The sequence below is a fragment of the Schistocerca gregaria genome, chromosome 8 (genome assembly GCF_023897955.1).
Source record: "Schistocerca gregaria isolate iqSchGreg1 chromosome 8, iqSchGreg1.2, whole genome shotgun sequence".
NCBI lineage: Eukaryota > Metazoa > Arthropoda > Insecta > Orthoptera > Acrididae > Schistocerca > Schistocerca gregaria.
Genome location: NC_064927.1, coordinates 243,494,859 through 243,517,371, shown reverse-complemented (window position 1 = coordinate 243,517,371; position 22,513 = coordinate 243,494,859). Strand labels below are relative to the sequence as shown.

The 22,513-nt window shown below is 37.9% G+C and overlaps 1 protein-coding gene across 1 annotated transcript in view; it reads left to right on the top strand.

The window, feature by feature from the left end:
• The window catches only part of LOC126284494 (protein odr-4 homolog), a 53,991-nt gene that overhangs the window by 8,090 nt on the left and 23,388 nt on the right, over nucleotides 1–22,513 (top strand). Inside the window, exon 4 of the mRNA XM_049983458.1 lies at nucleotides 10,178–10,355. Within this exon, the coding sequence (XP_049839415.1) occupies nucleotides 10,178–10,355 (178 nt within the window). The remainder of the gene's footprint in view (nucleotides 1–10,177; nucleotides 10,356–22,513) is intronic.

Genomic DNA, 22,513 nt, shown 5'->3' with positions numbered 1-22,513 from the left:
TAAGTTATTAAATAAATCGTTGCTTCCTTTGCTGATGGCCAATAAAGCTCTCAATTTACATGTGCAATCAGCACACAGGTAAGTAATCATAATAAAAGTCTGACGTGGCTAAGTCTAATATTTTGGGCGAGAGAATTAAATTAATTACACTACACACAGTAGACGAGCTCTGAACTTGCCCTTTGGAGATACACTATCACTATAGTTTTATAGTTATTCAGTTGAAACTTTTCACATCTTTATGATTGTAGCGTATCTCCCTTCTATTTAAATTTAAACACCCTAGCTGTGTTTATTCACCTACTTAATCTATCTTGCTTCCTTAATTTTTAAGACAAAAACCAGAAAATCATGAATTTCAACTAAAATTTTAATTTGTGAGATCCAAAATACTGTTTCTACTAAATTATTATGCAAAAGGAATCTAAATATAAATTTTTAAGTTTCTAGCTCTTTTCTGTTGCGCCAATGATTTTTACAGAAAAACATCCAAATCTCGAAAATGGTTAAAGCTATTGAACTGATATTCAACACACATTGCTTTAGTATTGCTCCTGACATGCTAGAAATGTTTCAGGTTATTTACTTGATATTTGAATATTGCGCAACATTTATGCCGTCAGAGCTAGTTACAGCGGACTGGCTGGCACACAATGGAAAGACTTATGTGAATTTTATATGACGTGAGTGCCTGCTTCCCTACACAGGGGCTAGCTTCCCACATCAAGTACACAAACCACTTTTTGCAACCTTCCCCATGGTACTAGTATGTGGATCACTGTGGATGTTGCCTTTACAGGGTAGTCATAAATACTCTGAAAAAGGTTGTGAGGGTGTTGCAGGGCAGGTTGTGCTGAGAAATATTGTCAAGGAAAAAAATTGATGTATTGTGCCATTTCAGAATTATTTAGCATTGGAGTTAGCCAATTAGGTCATTTTGCACACACATTCAAGCAGCCTGCCAGAGGCAGTGTTTAGAGACACATTCTATGCATTCGAGAGACTTTTGTTAGCGAGTAATCGCAAAAAAATAAATAAAAATAAAATATTCAGAATTTCATGTGATAATCTAGTGCCATGAGAATAGTACTATTATAATAGTGCACAGAGTTGTGGCATAATGTAGTGGTTAAGGATGTCATTAACATGCAAAAAGTTGTAGGCTCAAATCTTGTCAGATGATTTCAAGTTTTTTGTTCATTATTTGTGTGCAGTTAATTGCTTTAAATGTAATGTTTTTCATTTCTGCTTCCTTGTAGCAGAATGTTAATCATAATACTAACATTTCATGCATCTATTTTTCTTCCTATGATTGTTTCACCTATTGGTATCTTTGTGCATAAGATTGAAAAATTTGAAATTGGCAATTTGTCAGAAACCCAAATATGAAGTAATTTAATTATTAAGACTGTGCAATGGTATCAGAAATTTTTTTTTTTTTTTTTTTTTTTTTTTTTTTGTTTAAAGGTGTAGAGGGTAATTGTCAGTCAAACATTTAAAATATAAATTCATTTTGTACTATGGAAAAAATAATGCAGATGATGATGTAATGGGAAGAAGGAATTATAAGAAAAATGAAATTCAGTCACAATAAGGGACCGAAATAATAAGTGCAGTAAAATGGACAGAAACATAAGGTGTTAAAACAGCTGAAATGAACTAGACAATATATAAAAATAATCAAAATCACTTGAACAGAGATCATGAATAAAAAAAAGAATGTAAATAACATTTATACAGGGCGGTGATTCTTCTGGAATTCTCAGGGAATTACATTTCATCAGGAAAATTTGGGGAAATCTCGGGGAAGTTCAAGAATTTCATAAAATGTCAGGATATTCTGCATTTGTAACTTAACAGTGAAAATGAATTTTATAATGTATTATAAATCACAAATTTTAAAATAATTAATACTTAAACAATTATGAGTATCATTCCATATAAATTACTGATGTTTAAAAACTGAAGTTAGACTACAGCTTACGGCTGGTACAGTAGCTTAGCTGAGAGGAAAGTAAAGTCATTATGTTGTATGCTACCCCCTCTCCCTTTCCCCCCACTCCCAAGTCGTTCATGTAACAACAAAATAATCGAGAATGAAAAGTAACTAACTATTCACAACAGCTGCTCAGTGTTCTCCTCCAACCCAAATGCACACATGGCACTGTTGTGTCAAGAAATCCGCAAGTTTTCTGAATTCAGAAGTTTCCCTGGTTTCATCAAAGCCTAAATTATTCTCACAAGACACTCTCTTACAATGTCTGCTGGTGTCGCTTTGACAGATCTCTGCATGTGGCCACACAGATAAAAATCTAAAAGGGCAAAATCTGGGGATGGACCGTATTTGCCAATCCACCTCTGCAGATACAATGCATCTAAATGCTTCTGTACCTCATCAGCAAAGTACAGTGGTGTACCATGATGTTGGTACACATTAACTAACAGACTACTAGAGGAACATATTCTAAATACAATGGAAGGATATTTTTGTGCAATGCTAAATACATCTATCCATGGAAATGAGGAGGAAGTAGGACAGTACCCAACAAACAGTCTCTTATATTTGCCCAAATGTTCACACCTATTTTATGCCAATGTGATTTTGTATCTATGCTATGCGCATTTTTGTCATTTGAAATGAGGCTGTTTCGAGGGCTGAATGACCTTTCTCTGGTGAAACATACCTAATCTGTCCACAACACTATCCTTTTGAACTTTCGATGCATTGTTTTAAGTGCCACAGGGAATACTGATTCCAAGAAAGATAGTCCTCTTTCATTAAGTTGTACACTTTCTTTATGTGATACAGATATATTTTTTTGTCATGTAGCATGTCCAATATTACAGCGTGCAAAACCTGTAGAGACAAACAGGTGGATACATTTTACCATGATTATTTCCCAGCACAACCTCGCCAGCAACACTCTTAAAAGCTTTTTGCACTGTTTCTGAACACCCTGTAGACCATGGTCTACCACTGTCACACACTAAATATTCTGCTGTACTACTGACTCCAAACTTATCACCTCACTCGTACATGCAGCTAAGTATTAGCTAACCCATGACTACTTCATGTTAGAGGGGAACTGATAGTGGTATCAAATGTGCTCTCTGCCACACACTGTAAGGTAGCATGCAGGGTGTAGATGTAGATTTAAAAGATTTACAAATAAATTTGTGCATGGCCATGATACCATCATATGCAAACCTGTTCAAGTGCAATATTCATAATTGGTTTGTCTCTAAAACATAATTGTGAGAACCCATTTATATATCTCACATCTTCCAATGAACCTGGCCCCAGCTGTTAATTTAACTGTAGAAACAACTACTACTCACGTCAGCTGTCAAATTTTTATGCTGTGTATATAATCAGATTTATTTATATGCCACTAAATGTTGGAAATACTCCGTTACTGTACTGCCAGGAGTAGCAGTTGCTTTCATATCACCTGAGGTGAAATCCCTCTTCTCAAACACTAAGAATATTAACAGTAAATAAAAAGTTTGTCAATTTAGGAATGGAATCCTTCTCAATACGTAAATAAATCAGTTTTCCTGACACTATTATTATTTTCATAATTCTAATTTCAAATATGTATAAAGCAGTCATCTATGAAAACCGGTGGAATTATTTAGATCAGTGCATACTTGAAATATAGTTTCAGTTTGAGTATTTCTGTTGTGAAAACTTTTTGTATTCATTCATTCAGTTTGTCTTTCATGAATCCTGTCAAGATGGGGAGCATTCAGGGATGTAGAAAGAGTCGAGCTGTACATTAAAGGGGCAGAAGCTGCCAGGGAATGCTACTTCTGTAATATGCTGATAAGGAATTATGATTAGCGCTAATGTAACCACACTATGAATTATGGAAATTTTTGTGTGTATATTATGAGAAAATTAGCTACTGTTGTTTCTCTTATTCTACTCAACCTGTTTTATCTAGTGTTTAAGCAAAATGTTTAGGTAACTTTACACTGACAGCTGTCAGCAGTTTGCATATCAGCATAGTCAGGATCTGTTTGCATTAAAGATTAGAGTTCACATATCTCAGAACAGATATTTGAAAAATTATAAGAGGAGGGGCTAATACAGTATTCTTTTACTTTTTCTTGATATCTAGGTATTTTAAATTTCTTGTCTCCTTTCTGGTGGTTACATGTTGTCATAAACTTGTGCACTAGAGTATAAAACACTCTTCCGAGCCATAGCCTATATGAATTTTTTTATGCCTTGTGAAATATGGATCAGCATGTCTAAAAAGCTTTAGATTATTTGCAACCATACATCCAGTTTTCTCAGATTACTATCATGGCACATACTCTTTATTAGACTACCAACCAAATTACAGACACCTACCCACCTTCCTGCTGCTTAGTGTTTTTGCTGCACACCTTTATGCAGTGATGACTTCCTTTCTGAAAGACGAGTTGCTTGAATGTAAAAACCTTGGATAGTATTAAACAATAAAAAGCAGAAAACTTGAAGCCCAAAATTGGCCGAGCTGTATTACTTAAGATGGCCAGTAAAATTTTTTTTCTCTCCTCTTTTTCAAAATTGTTATAGTTAGTTGAGCCAGCTAATTTTTTAAGATGCTTCCTTACTTATTTATAAACTTAGACCAAGTACCAAATTTATTAAAGTCTGTGTACCCTTTAGCATTCAGTAATGAAAATAGTGAGTGAGCTACCATTTGCAGAAAATGATTTGGTAATTATCTCAAAGATATGATAACTATTTCTTCCATTACAAATATATTCCATCAGATAAAAAAATATCTTCTCATGTTTTATTAACTGGAATACCTTTAACTGTTGAGAAACAGTATTGGAATTGTAGTAATAATTTATTGATCAAAGATGTCTGTCATATCAGGAAGCAGTATTTATTGCTTGTAAGCTTTTGTTATTGAAAGTTCAACAGGAACCAAGCAATGTTGGAATGCAATAAAACCATACAACTTTGATGCAGGTTTGTGAGTAAACAGATTTAGGTAAATAAAATAACAGAAAAAGTTAATTTTTACGTGGTTTTGAAAGATTTTCTCTTGAATGTACTTTTTTAATAAAACAGTTTTAAATTTGTGTAATTAGGCCCAACACTATATCTACCACAGTTGCAAAATAAGTGGGGTATTTTTCCCCTAAATGCCAAAACTTCAATTTTTAAACAGTGATCAATACAAAAATGTGTATAAAAACAAAACATATTTGAACTGATCACTTTACTTGTGCCAAAAAAAATTTTTTTGTGTGTGTGGGTAATTAGTACCCTGCACAATGGATCTCTCTTGAACGTCAAGTAGTGGAAGGGGTATGTGTATCCAATTGCCATTTTATTGAGACACTGAGCAGCACCTGGCACTGTCCCCCATGTATGTTTATCTTTTTGACAATCTTTAATTCAATCATACATGTAAGCTTAGGCATTTGGAAATATTTAACATTCATTTTTATAAGATATAATACCATCAGTATTTCATTTTTTATAAGATATAATACCAACAGTATTAAATAGTCACCACACAATTACTGTAAACCAGGTCCTATATGTTTATACATGTCCACCACAAGATGAGAGGGACAATAAATACATAAACAAGATGGAAATACTCACAAAGCTTTTGGACTGTGTTTTTGCTCAGAGCTGGCAGACTAATAAGAACATATGGTTGCTTGACTAAATTGTCCTGGCCAGCTACACTATACCAGCAAAGTGACGTTGGGTATCCAGTTGAAGTAACTGAGGACAACAAGAATAAAATAAGGGTTACAGAATGGAGGAGGGAACAAAGGGGTAAGAACTGGGAGGGAAAGAAAGCAACACAGTGGGGTAGGCATGGCACAGGTGAAGCCATCCTATCACAGGCCAGACAAATTGCCTGTGGTACACAACGAAATGTTGATGGGCGAGACTACAGAAAGAATAGCATTTGTGTACTCAACCAGTCCAAAATGTTCAGAGTTTGGATTAATAAGAAGTAGAGAAAAGTTAATTTGATGATTTTAATGTTTCAGGAGTACCACAAAGTCTCCCCCCTTTTGCCTAGAACTTTCTGAACCATGTGAAACTGTAAGAAAATTCCTCCTTTCGGCTGCTGTTCAACTCTTGTGTCTCAGTGGTTTGGATGTCAATTATGTCATCAAAGCATTGACCCTTCGAGAATTTCTGCATTTCAACATTTTGTGGTAGGTTTGTACCGCTAAAATTTAAACACACAACAGCTGAACATTTGCTACTTAACACTACCTGCTCAGAATGGACTGGTCGAATGCACATCCGTTCATTACAATTGTTAGTTCAAGCTGCCTCCATAGTTAATATGTTAATTTCACTTATATGTCAGGAATAAAATCAGTCTTAGAACTTTTTGGATGGGCAGTGTAGGTTAATGGAGAGAAGTGGAAAGTGTGGAGACAGAGGTGGAAATAGGTGACAGTTAGGGGCTAGTGGACGTTGGGACCAGGATGATTAAGAGATCAAAGAATATGTTGTAAGGACAGTTCTCATCTATATGAATTGGACAGTCTGGCATTGGAGGGGGGGGGGGGGGGGGGGGGGTTATACATGACTTACATTGTGAAGCAGTCAGTGAAGTAGAGCATCTTGTGCCAATCATAATGTTAAGTCATTGAATAATCATCTCTGCTCTTAGGCACAGTTTGGCGCCTTGGCTATTTGTTTAGGTGGACAGTTACTTGGCAGTCCAGTCCACAGAAAAGGCTGTGCAAAAGTGTCAATTGAGCATAAGGTAACTTCTTTCGCAGATGGCCCTGTCTCACTTAGGATAGCAAATGTCTTTGATATGCTGAGTTGTCGTACATGGTACTTCTTGCACCTGGATATGTTATGGGGTTATGGTCCATGCACCAAGGGATTAGGGGTAGACATGACATTAAGATGGACCAAATACTTTGTAGATAGGGTGGAAGCATGCCATACTGAAATGGAGGGAACGATGTTTCTCACTCCAAGGCACGATAGAAAGGTAGTGAAAACCTAAAACAGTAACCGCAGATCTGGTTAGGTTATTTCAGTTTTTTTTTTTCTTTTTTTTTTCAGGGGGGGGGGGGGGTTTCTCCTGTGCAACTGGTCCATGAAAACAGGGGCCAGGGATTAGGGGCATGTGTAAATATGGCATGGAAGAACTGTTTGTGTTCTCTTAAACTCTTCAGCACTGTGCTGGAAAAACTGCTTGTTATTGCAGATACATCGCCTCATGGTTGGCTATATTGCGTGGCTGAGGTTTTGTAGTATGGAAGGAGTAGTAACTACAAATTGGAGATATTGTTGCCGGGCTTTATGTGGGTGGAAGTTTTTGTGTAGGTACCAGAGAGACAAAGCTGAACATCCAGGAAGGTGGCAAGCTAAGCTGAAGGGAACAAGGTGAAAGAGGTAGTAGATGTTAAGACTGTTGAGGAATGATGATGGGATTTTGGTCCTGGCTCCAAATTGCGAAGATAGGAATGAACTTAAACATCCTGGTAGTTAACTACCTGGTGTGGATTGGCCACAAGTGGCATGTCATTTGATGATTTCATATGGGTGCACATCCTCATGCCGCAGATGTAACTAATTTTTATTTTGTCACCCTGTACCTTCTGTCCAATATTCACAAAGGTGCTGGTGCCTATGTGTCCAGTGAGCATGATCAAATTAATCTGGCTTATCTTACCTCTGTAATATGCTTGTGGTCTTGTGAATGGACCTAGGAAAGGTTTATGAGGTGTTGGAGCGAGGAGTTCCTGGAAAGTAACAAGAGTGGCTGAATGGGGGAGGGGGAAGGGTTACGGTTCAATCTTGATATGAATTAGGAGAGGCAACATTTTTTATTTCAGAGGTATTATAGCAAAAGTGTTCACTCTAGTTATCAGATGAATGAGAGCAAACTTTGACCAGTGCACATGACTAGATTCATGTATAATGCTGAAATAGAGACCTCTGGAATATACTGAAACTTCTGTATGTTTGAACTTCCTGTTAGATAGGTTGATAGATGTACAGGACATGTTCGGGTTCTGGTTTTTGTGAAATTATGGAGACTGGGGACTGCAGCAGTAGAAAAGTTCGACAAGGCAGGATGTCATGCCAAAAGTATCTGGTGCAGTTGTTATAGGGGAAGGGTTCGGTGTTTGGAATGATTTTGCAGTTATTGGAGATCAAGGATTTCAATTTGAGGAATAAGTTGTAGGAAACTGGGTTGCATATTAATAGTAACTTGAGAAGGAAGAGATGTAATTAAGGGATGCATGTGCATGGATATTTTTTGTAGTAGTGTGTTTGACTATTTGTTGAGTTGACATGAGTATATGCAGAACGGTTCCTTAGGAATGTTATGTAGCCGTAGACATGAAGTAAATGACTCTGGGTAGTTGTTACTGGTGGTAAAATGAAAAATGTGAAATAAGGATAGGAAATATGAAAACATGTGAAATGACTTGACATTGTAATTCTGTCAGACAGCAAAGGACTTGGAAGAGCAGTTGAATGGAATGAACAGTGTCTTGAAAGGAGGGTATAAGATGAACATCAACAAAAGCAAAACAAGGATAATGGAATGTAGTCGAATTAGGTTGGGTGATGCTGAGAGAATTAGATTAGGAAATGACACAATTAAAGTAGTAAAGGAGTTTTGCTATTTGGGGAGCAAAATAACTGATGATGGTCGAAGTAGAGAGGATATAAAATGTAGACTGGCAATGGCAAGAAAAGCGTTTCTGAAGAAGAGAAGTTTGTTAACATCGAGTATAGATTTAAGTGTCAGGAAGTCATTTCTGAAAGTATTTGTATGGAGTGTAGCCATGTATGGAAGTGAATCATGGACGATAAATAATTTGGACAAGAAGAGAATAGAAGCTTTCGAAATGTGGTGCTACAGAAGAATGCTGAAGATTAGATGGGTAGATCACATAACTAATGAGGAAGTATTGAATCGGATTGGTGAGAAGAGAAGTTTGTGGCACAACTTGACCAGAAGAAGGGATCGGTTGGTAGGACATGTTCTGAGGCATCAAGGGATCACCAATTTAGTATTGGAGGGCAGCATGGAGGGTAAAAATCGTAGAGGGAGACAAAGAGATGAATACAGTAAACAGATTCAGGAGGATATAGGTTTCAGCAGGTACTGGGAGATGAAGAGGTTGCACAGGATAGAGTAACATGGAGAGATGCATCAAACCAGTCTCAGGACTGAAGACAACTACTACTACATGAAATGACTGTGTATAGTTCACTGGAGAACTATATCATTGAGATATGATGCTGCAAAAAGAATTTATACTGTGACCTGTAAGATAGTTCTGTAGAATGAGAATATTTTGTTGCATATCTTTGACTAGCATATGCAGAGAAAACAATGCTTGGTTGGCGATATTAATCTAGTCATATGTAGAATGTGAATAATTATGAGAACAATGTGTGTTAGAGCTGGACAGGTTAAAGGATAAAAGGAAGCAGTTTAGTGATAAAATGACATTTAACTGAGGTCCTGTAAAATAGGCACCTGACACTGTGCTGTGCAGGCAGTGGCTGTTACTGATGCTACAGGGTGCCAAAAGGTTCATTGTAATTCTGCTAGTGAGAGATGATAATACATATATGTAAAGAAAGGCAAGGAGAGAAAATATAGATGGGATAGAGAATAAGGCATAGAATGCAGTACAGCAGCAAAGGGCAGAAGGTACTAGGTAATTTCATGAAGGGAGCCACATAGTCATTTTAATATGATGGAAAATACTGGGAATAAAAATAATGTAAAGAGTAAGTTGACAACTCACTGTATGGCCAGTGTTATTGAACATACAATGTCATTTCTTATGTAAAGATGCTGTGTATTTACCTTATTTGATTTGGACACAATAATTACAAACATTTCAAACATATTCAGTTCAAACTATGTTCTATCACACTTCCCTACATTTGCTTGATGATTAATCTCAGACATCTGGAATTTAGGGTTATGCACACATTTTTATTATTGTGAATAATAATCTCAGAAGTGCACAGTTTTTATGAAACATTTGGAGCATTCTTAGCTGTTAATATTCAAGCAGGGTGTGACAGTAATAGAAATGAAACCTAAGACTGTGACAGTCCATATTCGTATTCAGTATTTCGTGTGCATGTGTATTTTGTTACACCTAAAAATGTAGCTATTTTGATCTTTCCCATCTTCAGGCATACATGCAGACTGTTTAGTGCCGATAGCACCACACCATCTTCTGGCACTTCAGTAGACTGGAAATTTCAAACAGCACCTGCTAGATGGCACCAAATTGAATGCCAGTATGAATTAGATCAGTTTTTTCCAGTCACTGAAGGCAAAGTTGCACAACCTATCAAAAAATCATTGCAGGTTTGTATTTTGATGGTATTCTATGTTTTTTAGAGTTGCTAGTTGCAAACCTTCAATTTTACTTTCTAAGATGCATAAATTATATGTTAACATTTTCATCTGTGTTTTTAATACCATTCTTGTTCCTCTGGTTTATGGCTACAAGCTTTCTGTCTAGCCTATACCCACTGTAAGATGATGTAAATAATTCTGTTTGTAAGTGATCTATAATGAACCTTACATGTATCTCCAAATTTGCTTAAAAATTTAGACAGTCAAACAGCATTTTCTCAATATCTGAAAATCCATCAAAAGTGAATGAAAAAAATTTGATTAAAGATTTGAAGAGGAAAAAAAGAAAAAGGTTCTATCAGCAAAGAAAAAGAGGGTTATAGCAGGACCACCTTTGAGTTTCAGATGTAGATTTCAAAAAATGTCATGTTCAGCAACAAAGAATGAAAATAATGTTACAGGCAGGAACATGGAATAATAATAATAATAATAATAATAATAATAATAATTGTTATTATAATTATTATTATTATAGTTCAGAGTAATTTAAACACTGGAAGCACCAAAGAAACTAGTATTGGCATGCATATTCAAATACTGAGCTTTGTAAAAAGGCAGAATATGGCACTGGGGTCGGCAATGTGCATACACGTGTAAGACAACAAGTATCTGGCGCAGTTGTTAGATTGGTTACTGCTGCTATAATGGCAGGTTATCAAGAGTTACCTGAGTTTGAACTTTGTATTATAGTTGGTGCATGAGCAACGGGTCACAGCATCTTCGAGGTAGTGATGAAGTGGGAATTTTGCCATACAGCCATTTCACAGGTGTACTGTGAATATCGGGAACCTGGTAAAACCTCAAATCTCAGACATTGCTGCGGCCGGAAAAAGATCCTGGAAGAACAGGACCAATGATGAGTGAAGAGAATCACTCAACGTGACAGAAGTGCAGCATTTTAGCAAATTACTGCACATTTCAGTGCTGAGCCATCAACAAATGCCAGTGTGCAAGCCATTCAACAAAACATCATTGATTTGGGTTTTTGGAGCCAAAGGGCCCCTTGTGTACCCTCGATGACTGCACGACACAAAGCTTTACGCCTCACCTGGCCCCATCAACACCGAAATTGGACTGTTGATGTCTGGAAACATGTTGCCTGGTCGGATGAGTCTCATTCCTAATTGTCAAGCAGATGGATGTGTACGGGTATTCATGAATACATGGACCCTATGTGTGGGGTGTGTGAAGTTGGAGTGATATGGGACTGCTGATACGTCTAGACAGGTGGCATGTGCGTAAGCATCCTGTCTGATCACCTATATCCATTCATGTCCATTGTGCATTCTGATGGACTTGGGCAATTCCAGCAGGACAATGTGACACCCCACACATCCAGAATTGCTACAGAGTGGCTCCAAGAACACTCTTCTGGGTTTAAACATTTCTGCTGGCCAGCAAAATTTCTAGACAAGAAAATTATTGAGCATATCTGGGGTGCCTTGCAACATGCTGTTCAGAAGAGATCTCCACCCCATCACACTCGTGTGCATTTATGGAAGCCCTGCAGGATTTATGGTGTAAATTCCCTCTAGCCCTACTTCAGACAATACTAGAGTCCATGCGTTGTTGTTGTTGTTGTTGTTGTTGTTGTTTTTATTGGTCCTGTTGTCTACAAAGCAGTTTATGCATGACATGGGACAAGTCAAGTTATAAATATACAGCTGACAGTCCTTTCTAGACATACATATTTTAGGTTACAATAAATACATTTATGTATAAGTATTTATATAACACACTTAATAAATTTAAATATTCTTCAATGGAGTGAAAGCAGTGATGCTGTAAATATGATCTAAGAGATTTTCTGAAGGTATTGATCTCAGTAATAGCATTTATGTTTTCAGGAAGTTTGTTATAAAGCTTAACTCCCATGTGAAAAGTACTTTATTCCCACAGAGCTGTGCTGATTTGAGGGTTGGCTTTTTTTTCCTCCCAGTCGGCGGTCCTTACCTGTTACATTTATTGTAAAGAATAAAAGGGTTTCCATAATCTATACACATGGTAATGGAGGAATACCAGATTTCTTAAACAGAGGTTTGAGTCTCTCTATGCTTGCACCCAAACAAGATTCTAATGGCCATGTGTAAAAGTGCTATTAGCTGTTTTAGTTTCCCCAGAAGGTGACCCCATACGAGATGAGAATGAGAGTAGGCATGATATGCATTCATTACTGTTTTCCCACTGCAGCATGATTTTAAACAAATATGGTAACATGTTTTGCTCAGTTCAGCATTGAGATATTCAATGTGTTTATTCCATTTGACGTTGCTCTGCAGCTGAAATCCTAAGAATTTGGTTTCAGTACTGTTACCAACTAGTTCATCATTGAGAAAGAGCAATGAGATAAACATGCCCTTGTTAGGAGCATTATGGAATTTTAGTGTAATGGTGTTTTTTACTGTTTATTACAAGCTGATTATTTTGTGCGCAGCTGCAAAGTGGTTTCGTGACCTCATTTACTCTCTTCTGTAACTGTTCATTGCTGTCCCCTTTTAGCAGAACTGTGGTGTCATCTGCCAATATGATTGTTTTATGTACATCAACATTTAAGTTTTATATCATTTATGTACAGAAGGGGTGTCATTACTGATCCTTGGGGTACATCACATTTAATTTGTAAATAGTCAGATTAGTGTTTGGATACAGTTTTTAGTTCAATATTTGTATGCTTGATGCACACCATCTACTTACAGTTAAACAGGAAGAAACTGATCCATTTGTTGGACAGACCTCAAATACCATATCTTTCAAGCTTTGATAGCTGACTTTTATGATGCACCATATTAAAAGCTTTTGACAAGTCAATAGATACTCCTATTGATTCCTGTTTTTTGTCCATCAGGTTTAGGATGGAATTGATGCACTTGTAAATAGCAGTTGTTGTTGACCTCGTATTTCTTAATCCGTGTTGTTCATTACATAGGATGCAGTTTTTGTTTATAAATTTCATAAGTTTGTCATACGTGTTGTGGCACTTTTGCACTCTCACAGGGGCCCTACACAATATCAGGCAGGTGCACCAGTTTCTTTGACTCTTCAGTGTAAGATACTCAAGGCACGGTGGGGAACGTAAAGTACGCAGCTCAGACATGTTAGGTAATCAGATGTGAGAAATAATGTTCAGAATACTGTATACTGAGTAGCAGATTTGCGACAAATGACATGCTGAATACACCCAAGAAACTATGTATTTAGTTGTGTGCATGTTCCATTAGTCATAATTGTTAAAGACACAGGGATTTGGGGGGGGGGGGGGGAGTGGAAGATGAGCTTTTTTTTCACCACTCCGAGTTTCGACCACTGTATTTTCATACATTATCCAACGAAGTAAATACATATTCCGAATTGTTTATCTTCGAATGTAGCCTCATTTCAATGTACTAAGAAAATCTGACTGGCAAGATTTATTTTTTGGGATGTTTGTCAATATGGCCAAATCTACGTTCTGAATTTTTTCCTCCCTGTGACAAGAGATCGTTGCTAATAAGAACTTTTATGAATTGTGGATCACATGCAGTATTCTTTCATCATAAGAATAATACCGTACGAATATAAACATGTTGCCATGTATTCTTTCATGTTTGCTGCTATCTCATTTAAATCCTGTCTGCCTAAAAACTACGAAACTAGAGTAAGACAACAGCAAACTCGGAATAATATACATATCATGCCATGTTCATATTCGTATTTTTCTTATGCCTAATAGTGATTCAGTCAGAAATGAAGCACGACAATTGACAAGATTTTTAAATCTAAGATGACTAATTTCTGTGCAGAATGTAATGTACTACAGAGGCGTCTGCAAAGATTTTCAACCGGAGAAAATGTTTCGCTAAACTCTCATTCAGAACATCTTCTATCATACGCAGTCTATTATTTGGTTCTTGTTGATCATTATCAAAGAAAGCAGCAGTGTAAGTAACAGCAAATAGCAAGCAGTCTCTTGGCATTGTTTTGCTAATGAGACAATTCCTTCTTTTGTTTTTATTGTAAGCGGCAGTAGCGTGCGCAAAAGCAAGCCATGCCGCGAGTGGCAACAGGTCGTAAACAATCACTATCAGAATGCGACTAACAATGCATGATACAGTACAGTAATGCATTTTTAGCTTAGAGTGACGTAAACATCTATAACAAAGAGAACGACACTTACCAGATCAAAGAAAAATAAGCAATCAATTCAAACCAGACGAAGCCACGTGGAAAAGCAATGCTACCCGTATAAATACGTACGGAGCACCTGACGCATAGCAATGGCTACATGGTAAAGCTTAACTGCTAAGCTTAAGACTCAAACCAAACTACTGTAGCTGTATAGTCATTCATTCGACATAAATTGTCTCATATTACAGTGGACCAACTTTGTTTTAATTTGGATGTGCGACCTAAAACTTTTCTCTCCCTTGGAATTTTTGAGTCTCAAATTTCGGGTGCTGCTTAGATTCGTTAAATTTTTTTTTTTTTTTCCTTGATTTAGAGTCTCATTTTTCAGGTGTGGCTTAGATTCGAGTAAATACGGTATACTGGAAGATTGTCAGTTGTTCATGTGGCAAAAGCAGCCTTTATTTATGTCAAAGACTTGAGGACATTATATGTTATTGCGCTGAGTATTAGTGAAGAAACTTTGTGGCAGATTAAAACTGTATGCTGGACTGAAACTTGAACCCTGGACCTACTGGTGGAAGTAAAGCTGTAAGAACAGGTTGTGAGTCTTTGTTGGATATCTATCAGTAGAGCACGTGCTCGTGAACAGGCAAATTTCCCAAGTCAGTCTCAGCCTGTCACTTAGTTTTAACATTCCAGGAAGTCATATCAGTGCATACTCCATTGCAGAGTGAAAATTTCATTGTGGAATCACTGACGAAGATGACAAACAGAGTTGAAAGGAGGGCCAAAGTTGTCATACATGCATGCAGTCACCATACAACAGTGTCCTATAATCTAACCTATTCAATTCTTTTCACATACAGAGTGTCAACCCGCGGGTACCATTCCGGCAAAAACACTTGCTATTGGTTGGAACTGTCTGACAGCACACGAGACTGTGTAGTGCAACGTAGCATTGTGATAATATGGCAGATGTGCTGCACTACAGAGACTGTGGCATGTTACACATTTATTTTGCTTTTGGCTTGGTTCAGTACACCATTGGACAAATCAAATCAAGTGACATGACAGATGTATTACACATTAGGACTAAAGAAATGGTAGTTAAGACAAAAAAATAACTTCCTCATTTGATGAAGCAGCAGATATATTAATATAGCCTGTTCCAGATTCCTATTGCTGTTTACCAGATGAAGATGCAATCGATGGCTGCTTCCTTCTTGTGGCACTTTTCTTCATGGCTTCCAGCTTTGGTTCTTTATTCAAATAAATGTTGTTCTTATAAATGTTGTTGTTCCGACACAAAGAGCAATAACTTTGTCACAAATCTCAGGACACTTTTATTTCAAAATAGAGCGACTTTGAAATCGCTCTCTCTCTCTTTTTTCTCTCTCTTTTTCTCCCCCCCTCCCTCCCTTTCTTTCTTGGTCTCCATTTCCATGAGAAGCAGAAAATTCTAATTCTTCTTCAAACTGTAACACTCTGTTTTCCATGCTAGTATTGCAGAGCGAAGAGCAGCACAAGATAAAACTGATATCCAGTATTCATTAAGCTCTCCTACTTCAGTTTTTACTGCTGACAAACCTGATGATTTATCAATGCTTTGGTATTTAAATGCAATATAGTCTGCAATGTATTTCACCTCATCTGGTAGAATATCAGAGATTACATAGTTATCACACCCTGTTACCGTATCTGTAAATAAGGTTTTGTAGACATTCACAGCTTCTGGTATTTCTTCTACTGGAAATTCAACATCATCATTTACACAGAGCTCACTGGTAATGAAACTTAGGGAACAGAATCTTATTCAATGTCACATTGAGAAGACTCTGCATTTAACACTTCAGTAACTGGTCTGTTTCCAGAGAAAGAATGTCACTCATTACCCGTCAGTATAAGTAGGTGCACCCCTGTTCCTTACTTTATATGATGTAGGGGTTATTATAAAATACACCTAATCCTCGTACTCTAGGATAAAAAATTCCAAGTAGTCTTGATTTAATCAGAAAGTTAATATGTAGCTGACTTTTATACTTTTTAGGCTTTTGAAAAGACCAAAGAGAGATTTTATTGGCATAATGAAACTGTTGTGGAAAGGCAGCAATATGTCTGCATCACTAACTTGCATTACTGAGTAAATGTCTACGTATCTCTTTAGAGCATTCTCCTGAATTGTGAGTTGGATTAAAAATCCATTGCACATCTTTTGGAGCTCTTTTAGAGTTTGAGATTAAGTCTCTTTGTGAAGAAAATACTTCAAAGTGTCTACTCTTTGTGTCATCCTTATAGTCTGCCTTGTTAGGGAAGTTACATTTAAGTGTGATTCAGTAATGTCATGTGTTGTTATTAACTATTTTGTGTGTATCATGTGTTTTCCATGTTAAAAACATGCAAACTTTATAAACATAAAAAAACTCTCAAGAAGAAAGGGCAGGATGGTAGGAATAACTTCCTTGGTACTAAAGGAAGCTGCAGAGGAAGAGATTGGCATACGCCCACCAAATAATTGAGGATCTAGTTTGCAAGTGCTACTCTCAGATGAATAGGTGGCAAAGGAGAGGAATTCATGACATACCCACATCAAACCAGTCACAACACTGAGGATTTAAAGTTTGCGTATTGGTGCCTTATTTCCTTTGGACCCATCAAGCAGTGTAATGACCCTATTCTATGAAATGGATATGCAACAATTTGTAACAGGTGTCGTACATCAAAGAAAACCATTAAATTTCTGGTATTGTTGCCTGGATTTACAAAAATGTTTAATCTATATTGACAAACAATTCCTTCTAAACTTTTATATTTTTCTCACCTGTATCATGACACCGCTGCAGGGTATATTACCAATTTCTCAACTGCCTTAATGATCCTCTGAAGCAAACTGATAGCCATAATTGTGGAAATTATAAACCAGTTGCTTCCACTGCTAAGCCATGGACCATGCAAACTTAAACATTGGAATGTGGATTGACTAAGATACCCTCCGACGAGATGCAACATCTACGACCATCAACATTCATTTCGTCAAATGTCGAAACTGCTGGTCTTGTTAGGGTAGTAAATGTTCTACTTAGCTTTCAGTAAATATAGATATCTTACGGAGTACAAGGTTTGCACTTAAATTCTTTCATCTGTTTCTGAAGTGTTGCCCTGCACAGCAAAGGAACTTTTTGCTTTCCCAAGTAAGTGTATGCTTTTTTCAATTGAGCTCTCAAGTCATTGTATTGTCATCTGAATTCCACTTTACCCTTCTGTTTTTGTTAAACAGACATCATATTTGCACCTGGGTAAATCATTTTGACAACAGATTGTTTACATTTTTGTGCAATTTGGCTTTCTCTTATGCTTTGGATAATTTTGTTTGCTTTAATGAAAGGTCATGGTGAAGGGCATTCGTTCTGTTCCTCAGGGCTACAGAAGATCTTTTTTAATGCTGCTTCTTTTTGTGCATTTAGTTTTTTAGAAGTTCAGTCACAGCGACCAGTCCCTTTAGCTTCCAAATCCTTATTCACTATTTCACTGATGGGATCTACAACTGTAGTCCGGTAAACTTTTTTATGTTGATTCAGTTTCCAAAGTTGTGGAAGTTTGTTTTTGCAAATTTCTTACTTAGCAGTGTTGTGCACGACTTCTGGATACCTAAGTCATTAATTTACTTTTATTTTTCAGAGTTATTTACTAAGCACTGTACAAATACATTAATTTCTCATTATTAATTAGATAAATAATATACAAAAGTGATAAAATATTAGTGGCATGAATTGTTACAGTAGCTTATTTTGATGAAGTTTCAAAGTAAAGATTCAAAAAGCAGCCAACATGATTCGAACTCTTAACTTTTAGCATCTCAGGCATGGATACTATGCAGTCGCTTGCAAGGGAAACTCACCATCACATCCCCTTCATATTTAGTGGCAAGAGGGCCCAGTGCACATTGAAAACCGAACACAGATAAAGTATGAAAACAGGAAAAAGTTGTACTGAATTGTGGAAAAAAGCAAAATAAAAACAGTGAACGGTCCAAGCACATGACGTGCAACATACTGCAGTGTGGAACAGCCATGGCATCATGATTAAGTGGTCATTGTGTCGGATTGCAAATCTTGCAGAATGTGCAGGTATAAGAGTTCAGTCACAAGTTGTACTACTATTTTCTTACACTGAAATAGATAACACATCTTCAGAATACAAACAAAATAAAGATTATTTCCATAAGAAATGAAGCTATACTACCTGGGAGCAAAAACCTGAGCAACATAATTTCTGTATTTACTACACAGTTTTGGGAATCATTCACTGTCATAGAGTAATCCATTAGTAATAAAGCATTAAACTGATGCAAATTGATTTATGTTAAGGTAATTTTGGTGCTAAAATTATTCAGTAATTCTTCCCCATGCCAGTTAGAATATTTATGCTGCGGTTTGCTGTGAATAGTAGCTTCTTTCTTGAAGGTAACCATAGTAGTTTATTGATCAAATCTCATTCATAATCTTCAGGTTGAAAATGAACTGAAATCACACATGCACAGTTTTCACATTCATTTTGTTTGTGTGTTTGCATCAAACTTTTCATTCACAATGCAAGTGCTGATGTTTGGGAAAACCATGATAAATAAAATTTGTCATCTTGAGCAGTATTAATGTGTTGTACTATGGTGCAATTGCAGTGACCCCTGCTCAAGATTGACACAAAACAACTGATTTTCCTTTGCTGCTCAGCACAACTTCTGTGTGTTTGCTCTATGCACAGCAACCACAGTCCTCAATGTGACTTCAAGGCGCGCAGGGATGTCTGGGAATTATTTTCTTGTCAGGGACCAGAATGGCCTACTTCCTTAGGCACACAGACACAACTTGGTATCAACTCCCCCGAACTTGGTTGCATGTCCCAGTTGGAATGTGCATCAAATCCCTTTTCCGGGACCATAATAGTGTGCTCCCTGTGTGTTTCTGTACACTCCTTCCTGGTTAGTATCCTGACCATAAATTAGGACCAATTTATTTCAAACACCTGAAGTTTGTCACCCCCCCCTTCCCCCCTGAACTGATTGATGTTACTCTTGTCATCCTCTGATATCTCTTATTCACAATCTACATCTACATCATTACTGTGCTATTCACAATAAAGTGCCTGGCAGAGGGTTCAGTGAACCACCTTCAAGCTGTCTGTCTACCGTTCCACTCTCGAACAGCACACGGGAAAAACGACCACTTAAATTTTTCTGTGCGAGCCCTGATTTCTCTTATTTTATCATGATGATCATTTCTCCCTATGTGGGTGCCAACAGAATGTTTCTACAATCAGAGGAGAAAACTTGTTATTGAAATTTCATGAGAAGATCCCATCGCAACGAAAAATGCCTTTGTTTTAATGATTGCACTCCAATTCACGTATCATGTCTGTGGAACTATCCCTCCTATTTCATGATAATACAAAAGGAACTGCCCTTCTTTGAATTTTTTCGATGTCCTTCGTCAGTCCCACCTGATGCGGATCCCACACCGCACAGCAATACTCCAGAATAGGGCAGACAAGCAGGCTCTTTAGTAGACCTGTTGCACCTTCTAAGTGTTCTACCAATAAATTGGTCTTTGGTTTGCTCTACCCACAATATTATCTATGTGATCATTCCAATTTTGGTTATTTGTAATTGTAATCCCCAAGTATTTAGTTGAATTTACAGCCTTCTGATTTGTGTGACTTACTGCGTAATCAAAATTAATCTGATTTCTTTTAGTACTCATGTGAATAACTTCACAGTTTTCCTTATTCAGGGTCAATTGCCACTTTCGCACCATACAGATATCTTATCTAAACCCATTTTTCAAGTCATTTTGATCATCTGATGACTTCACAAGACAGTAAATGACAGCATAATCTGCAAAAAATCTAAGACGGCTACTCAGATTGTCTCCTATGTCATTAATATAGATAGGAACAATAGAGGGCATATAACACTTCCTTGGGGAGCGCCGCTCTCTCTCTTACCATAATCATACTACCACCTCAGATAGTTTACTGTGGGTCTTAACTCATGTGGGTATCAATCGACAGCTCATTTGGCTAAAGAAGTGATTACTCGCCCAACAATCACTTTGTCAATCCTAGGTGTGGATTTGCAGATGCAAGTAAGACCTCTACTCATTTGGAGTTGGAACATCTGGTGGACTGCTGCCTTCTTTAATAAACTGTGCTCTATCAAAGAGACCATAGCTACATCCCAGTCTTCTGTGATGCATTCTGCATCCTCGACACTACCTCCTCTGACAGTTTCTATTATAATCCATATTTTACTAAGTTTTTAATTGCTTTCAATGCAGTTAGCTATTTTTTCTGCTGCACTGTATTGTACTATTTTAGGACTCCCTTTGGTAAAGCACTCTGGTGAAGCAGACCTTTAAGATTTCTTTTCCTTGATACTAGCCAATGATGAAAGAGCTGTTGAATAGGTTTTTTCTATTGCTGTTGTTAGAAATTTGGATGTATCAGATCAGGGGTGCGATGCCTGCCATGACATGCTCTGCCCAGGACACGCTAGGGTGTGCCTACACTCTAATCAACCTGCTAGTTCTCACATTTTCTTCCACTATAGTTGGACCTACTGCTATGCTCATGGAGCTAGTGTCATAGGTACATGCCATTAATTGCAGACTGACTTAAATTGCCCCCCGCCCCTCCACCCCTCTCTGGTGGTTGTCGTGTGTAGAAATCTGTAGTTGTAATTTCAAAACATTATGTTATTGGACTTTCAACTTCACACACACTCATATTGGCATTCCTAGTGCTGAAACTGATTACACAGACGAAGCTTCAATTTAGTAGCATTTATTGCAGAAAAAATTGAAAAAGTGTCCTAGTATTCAAATACGTAAGGAAACACGTGATATTTGTCCTTAAATTTCATTAGCCATGTACATCACAAACAAATAAGCACACAGAACACATCATAAAAATAAAACTTAGCTTCATAATGGAGTACGGTGTAATAAACTTGAAACAATGAATATACACTCCTGGAAATTGAAATAAGAACACCGTGAATTCATTGTCCCAGGAAGGGGAAACTTCATTGACACATTCCTGGGGTCAGATACATCACATGATCACACTGACAGAACCACAGACGCATAGACACAGGCAACAGAGCATGCACAATGTCGGCACTAGTACAGTGTATATCCACCTTTCGCAGCAATGCAGGCTGCTATTCTGCCATGGAGACGATCGTAGAGATGCTGGATGTAGTCCTGTGGAACGGCTTGCCATGTCATTTCCACCTGGCGCCTCAGTTGGACCAGCGTTCGTGCTGGACGTGCAGACCGCGTGAGACGACGCTTCATCCAGTCCCAAACATGCTCAATGGGGGACAGATCCGGAGATCTTGCTGGCCAGGGTAGTTGACTTACACCTTCTAGAGCACGTTGGGTGGCACGGGATACATGCGGACGTGCATTGTCCTGTTGGAACAACAAGTTCCCTTGCCGGTCTAGGAATGGTAGAACGATGGGTTCGATGACGGTTTGGATGTACCGTGCACTATTCAGTGTCCCCTCGACGATCACCAGAGGTGTACGGCCAGTGTAGGAGATCGCTCCCCACACCATGATGCCGGGGTGTTGGCCCTGTGTGCCTCGGTCGTATGCAGTCCTGATTGTGGCGCTCACCTGCACGGCGCCAAACACGCATACGACCATCATTGGCACCAAGGCAGAAGCGACTCTCATCGCTGAAGACTACACGTCTCCATTCGTCCCTCCATTCACGCCTGTCGCAACACCACTGGAGGCGGGCTGCACGATGTTGGGGCGTGAGTGGAAGACGGCCTAACGGTGTGCGGGACCGTAGCCCAGCTTCATGGAGACGGTTGCGAATGGTCCTCGCCAATACCCCAGGAGCAACAGTGTCCCTAATTTGCTGGGAAGTGGCAGTGCCGTCCCCTAGGGCACTGCGTAGGATCCTACGGTCTTGGCGTGCATCCGTGCGTCGCTGCGGTC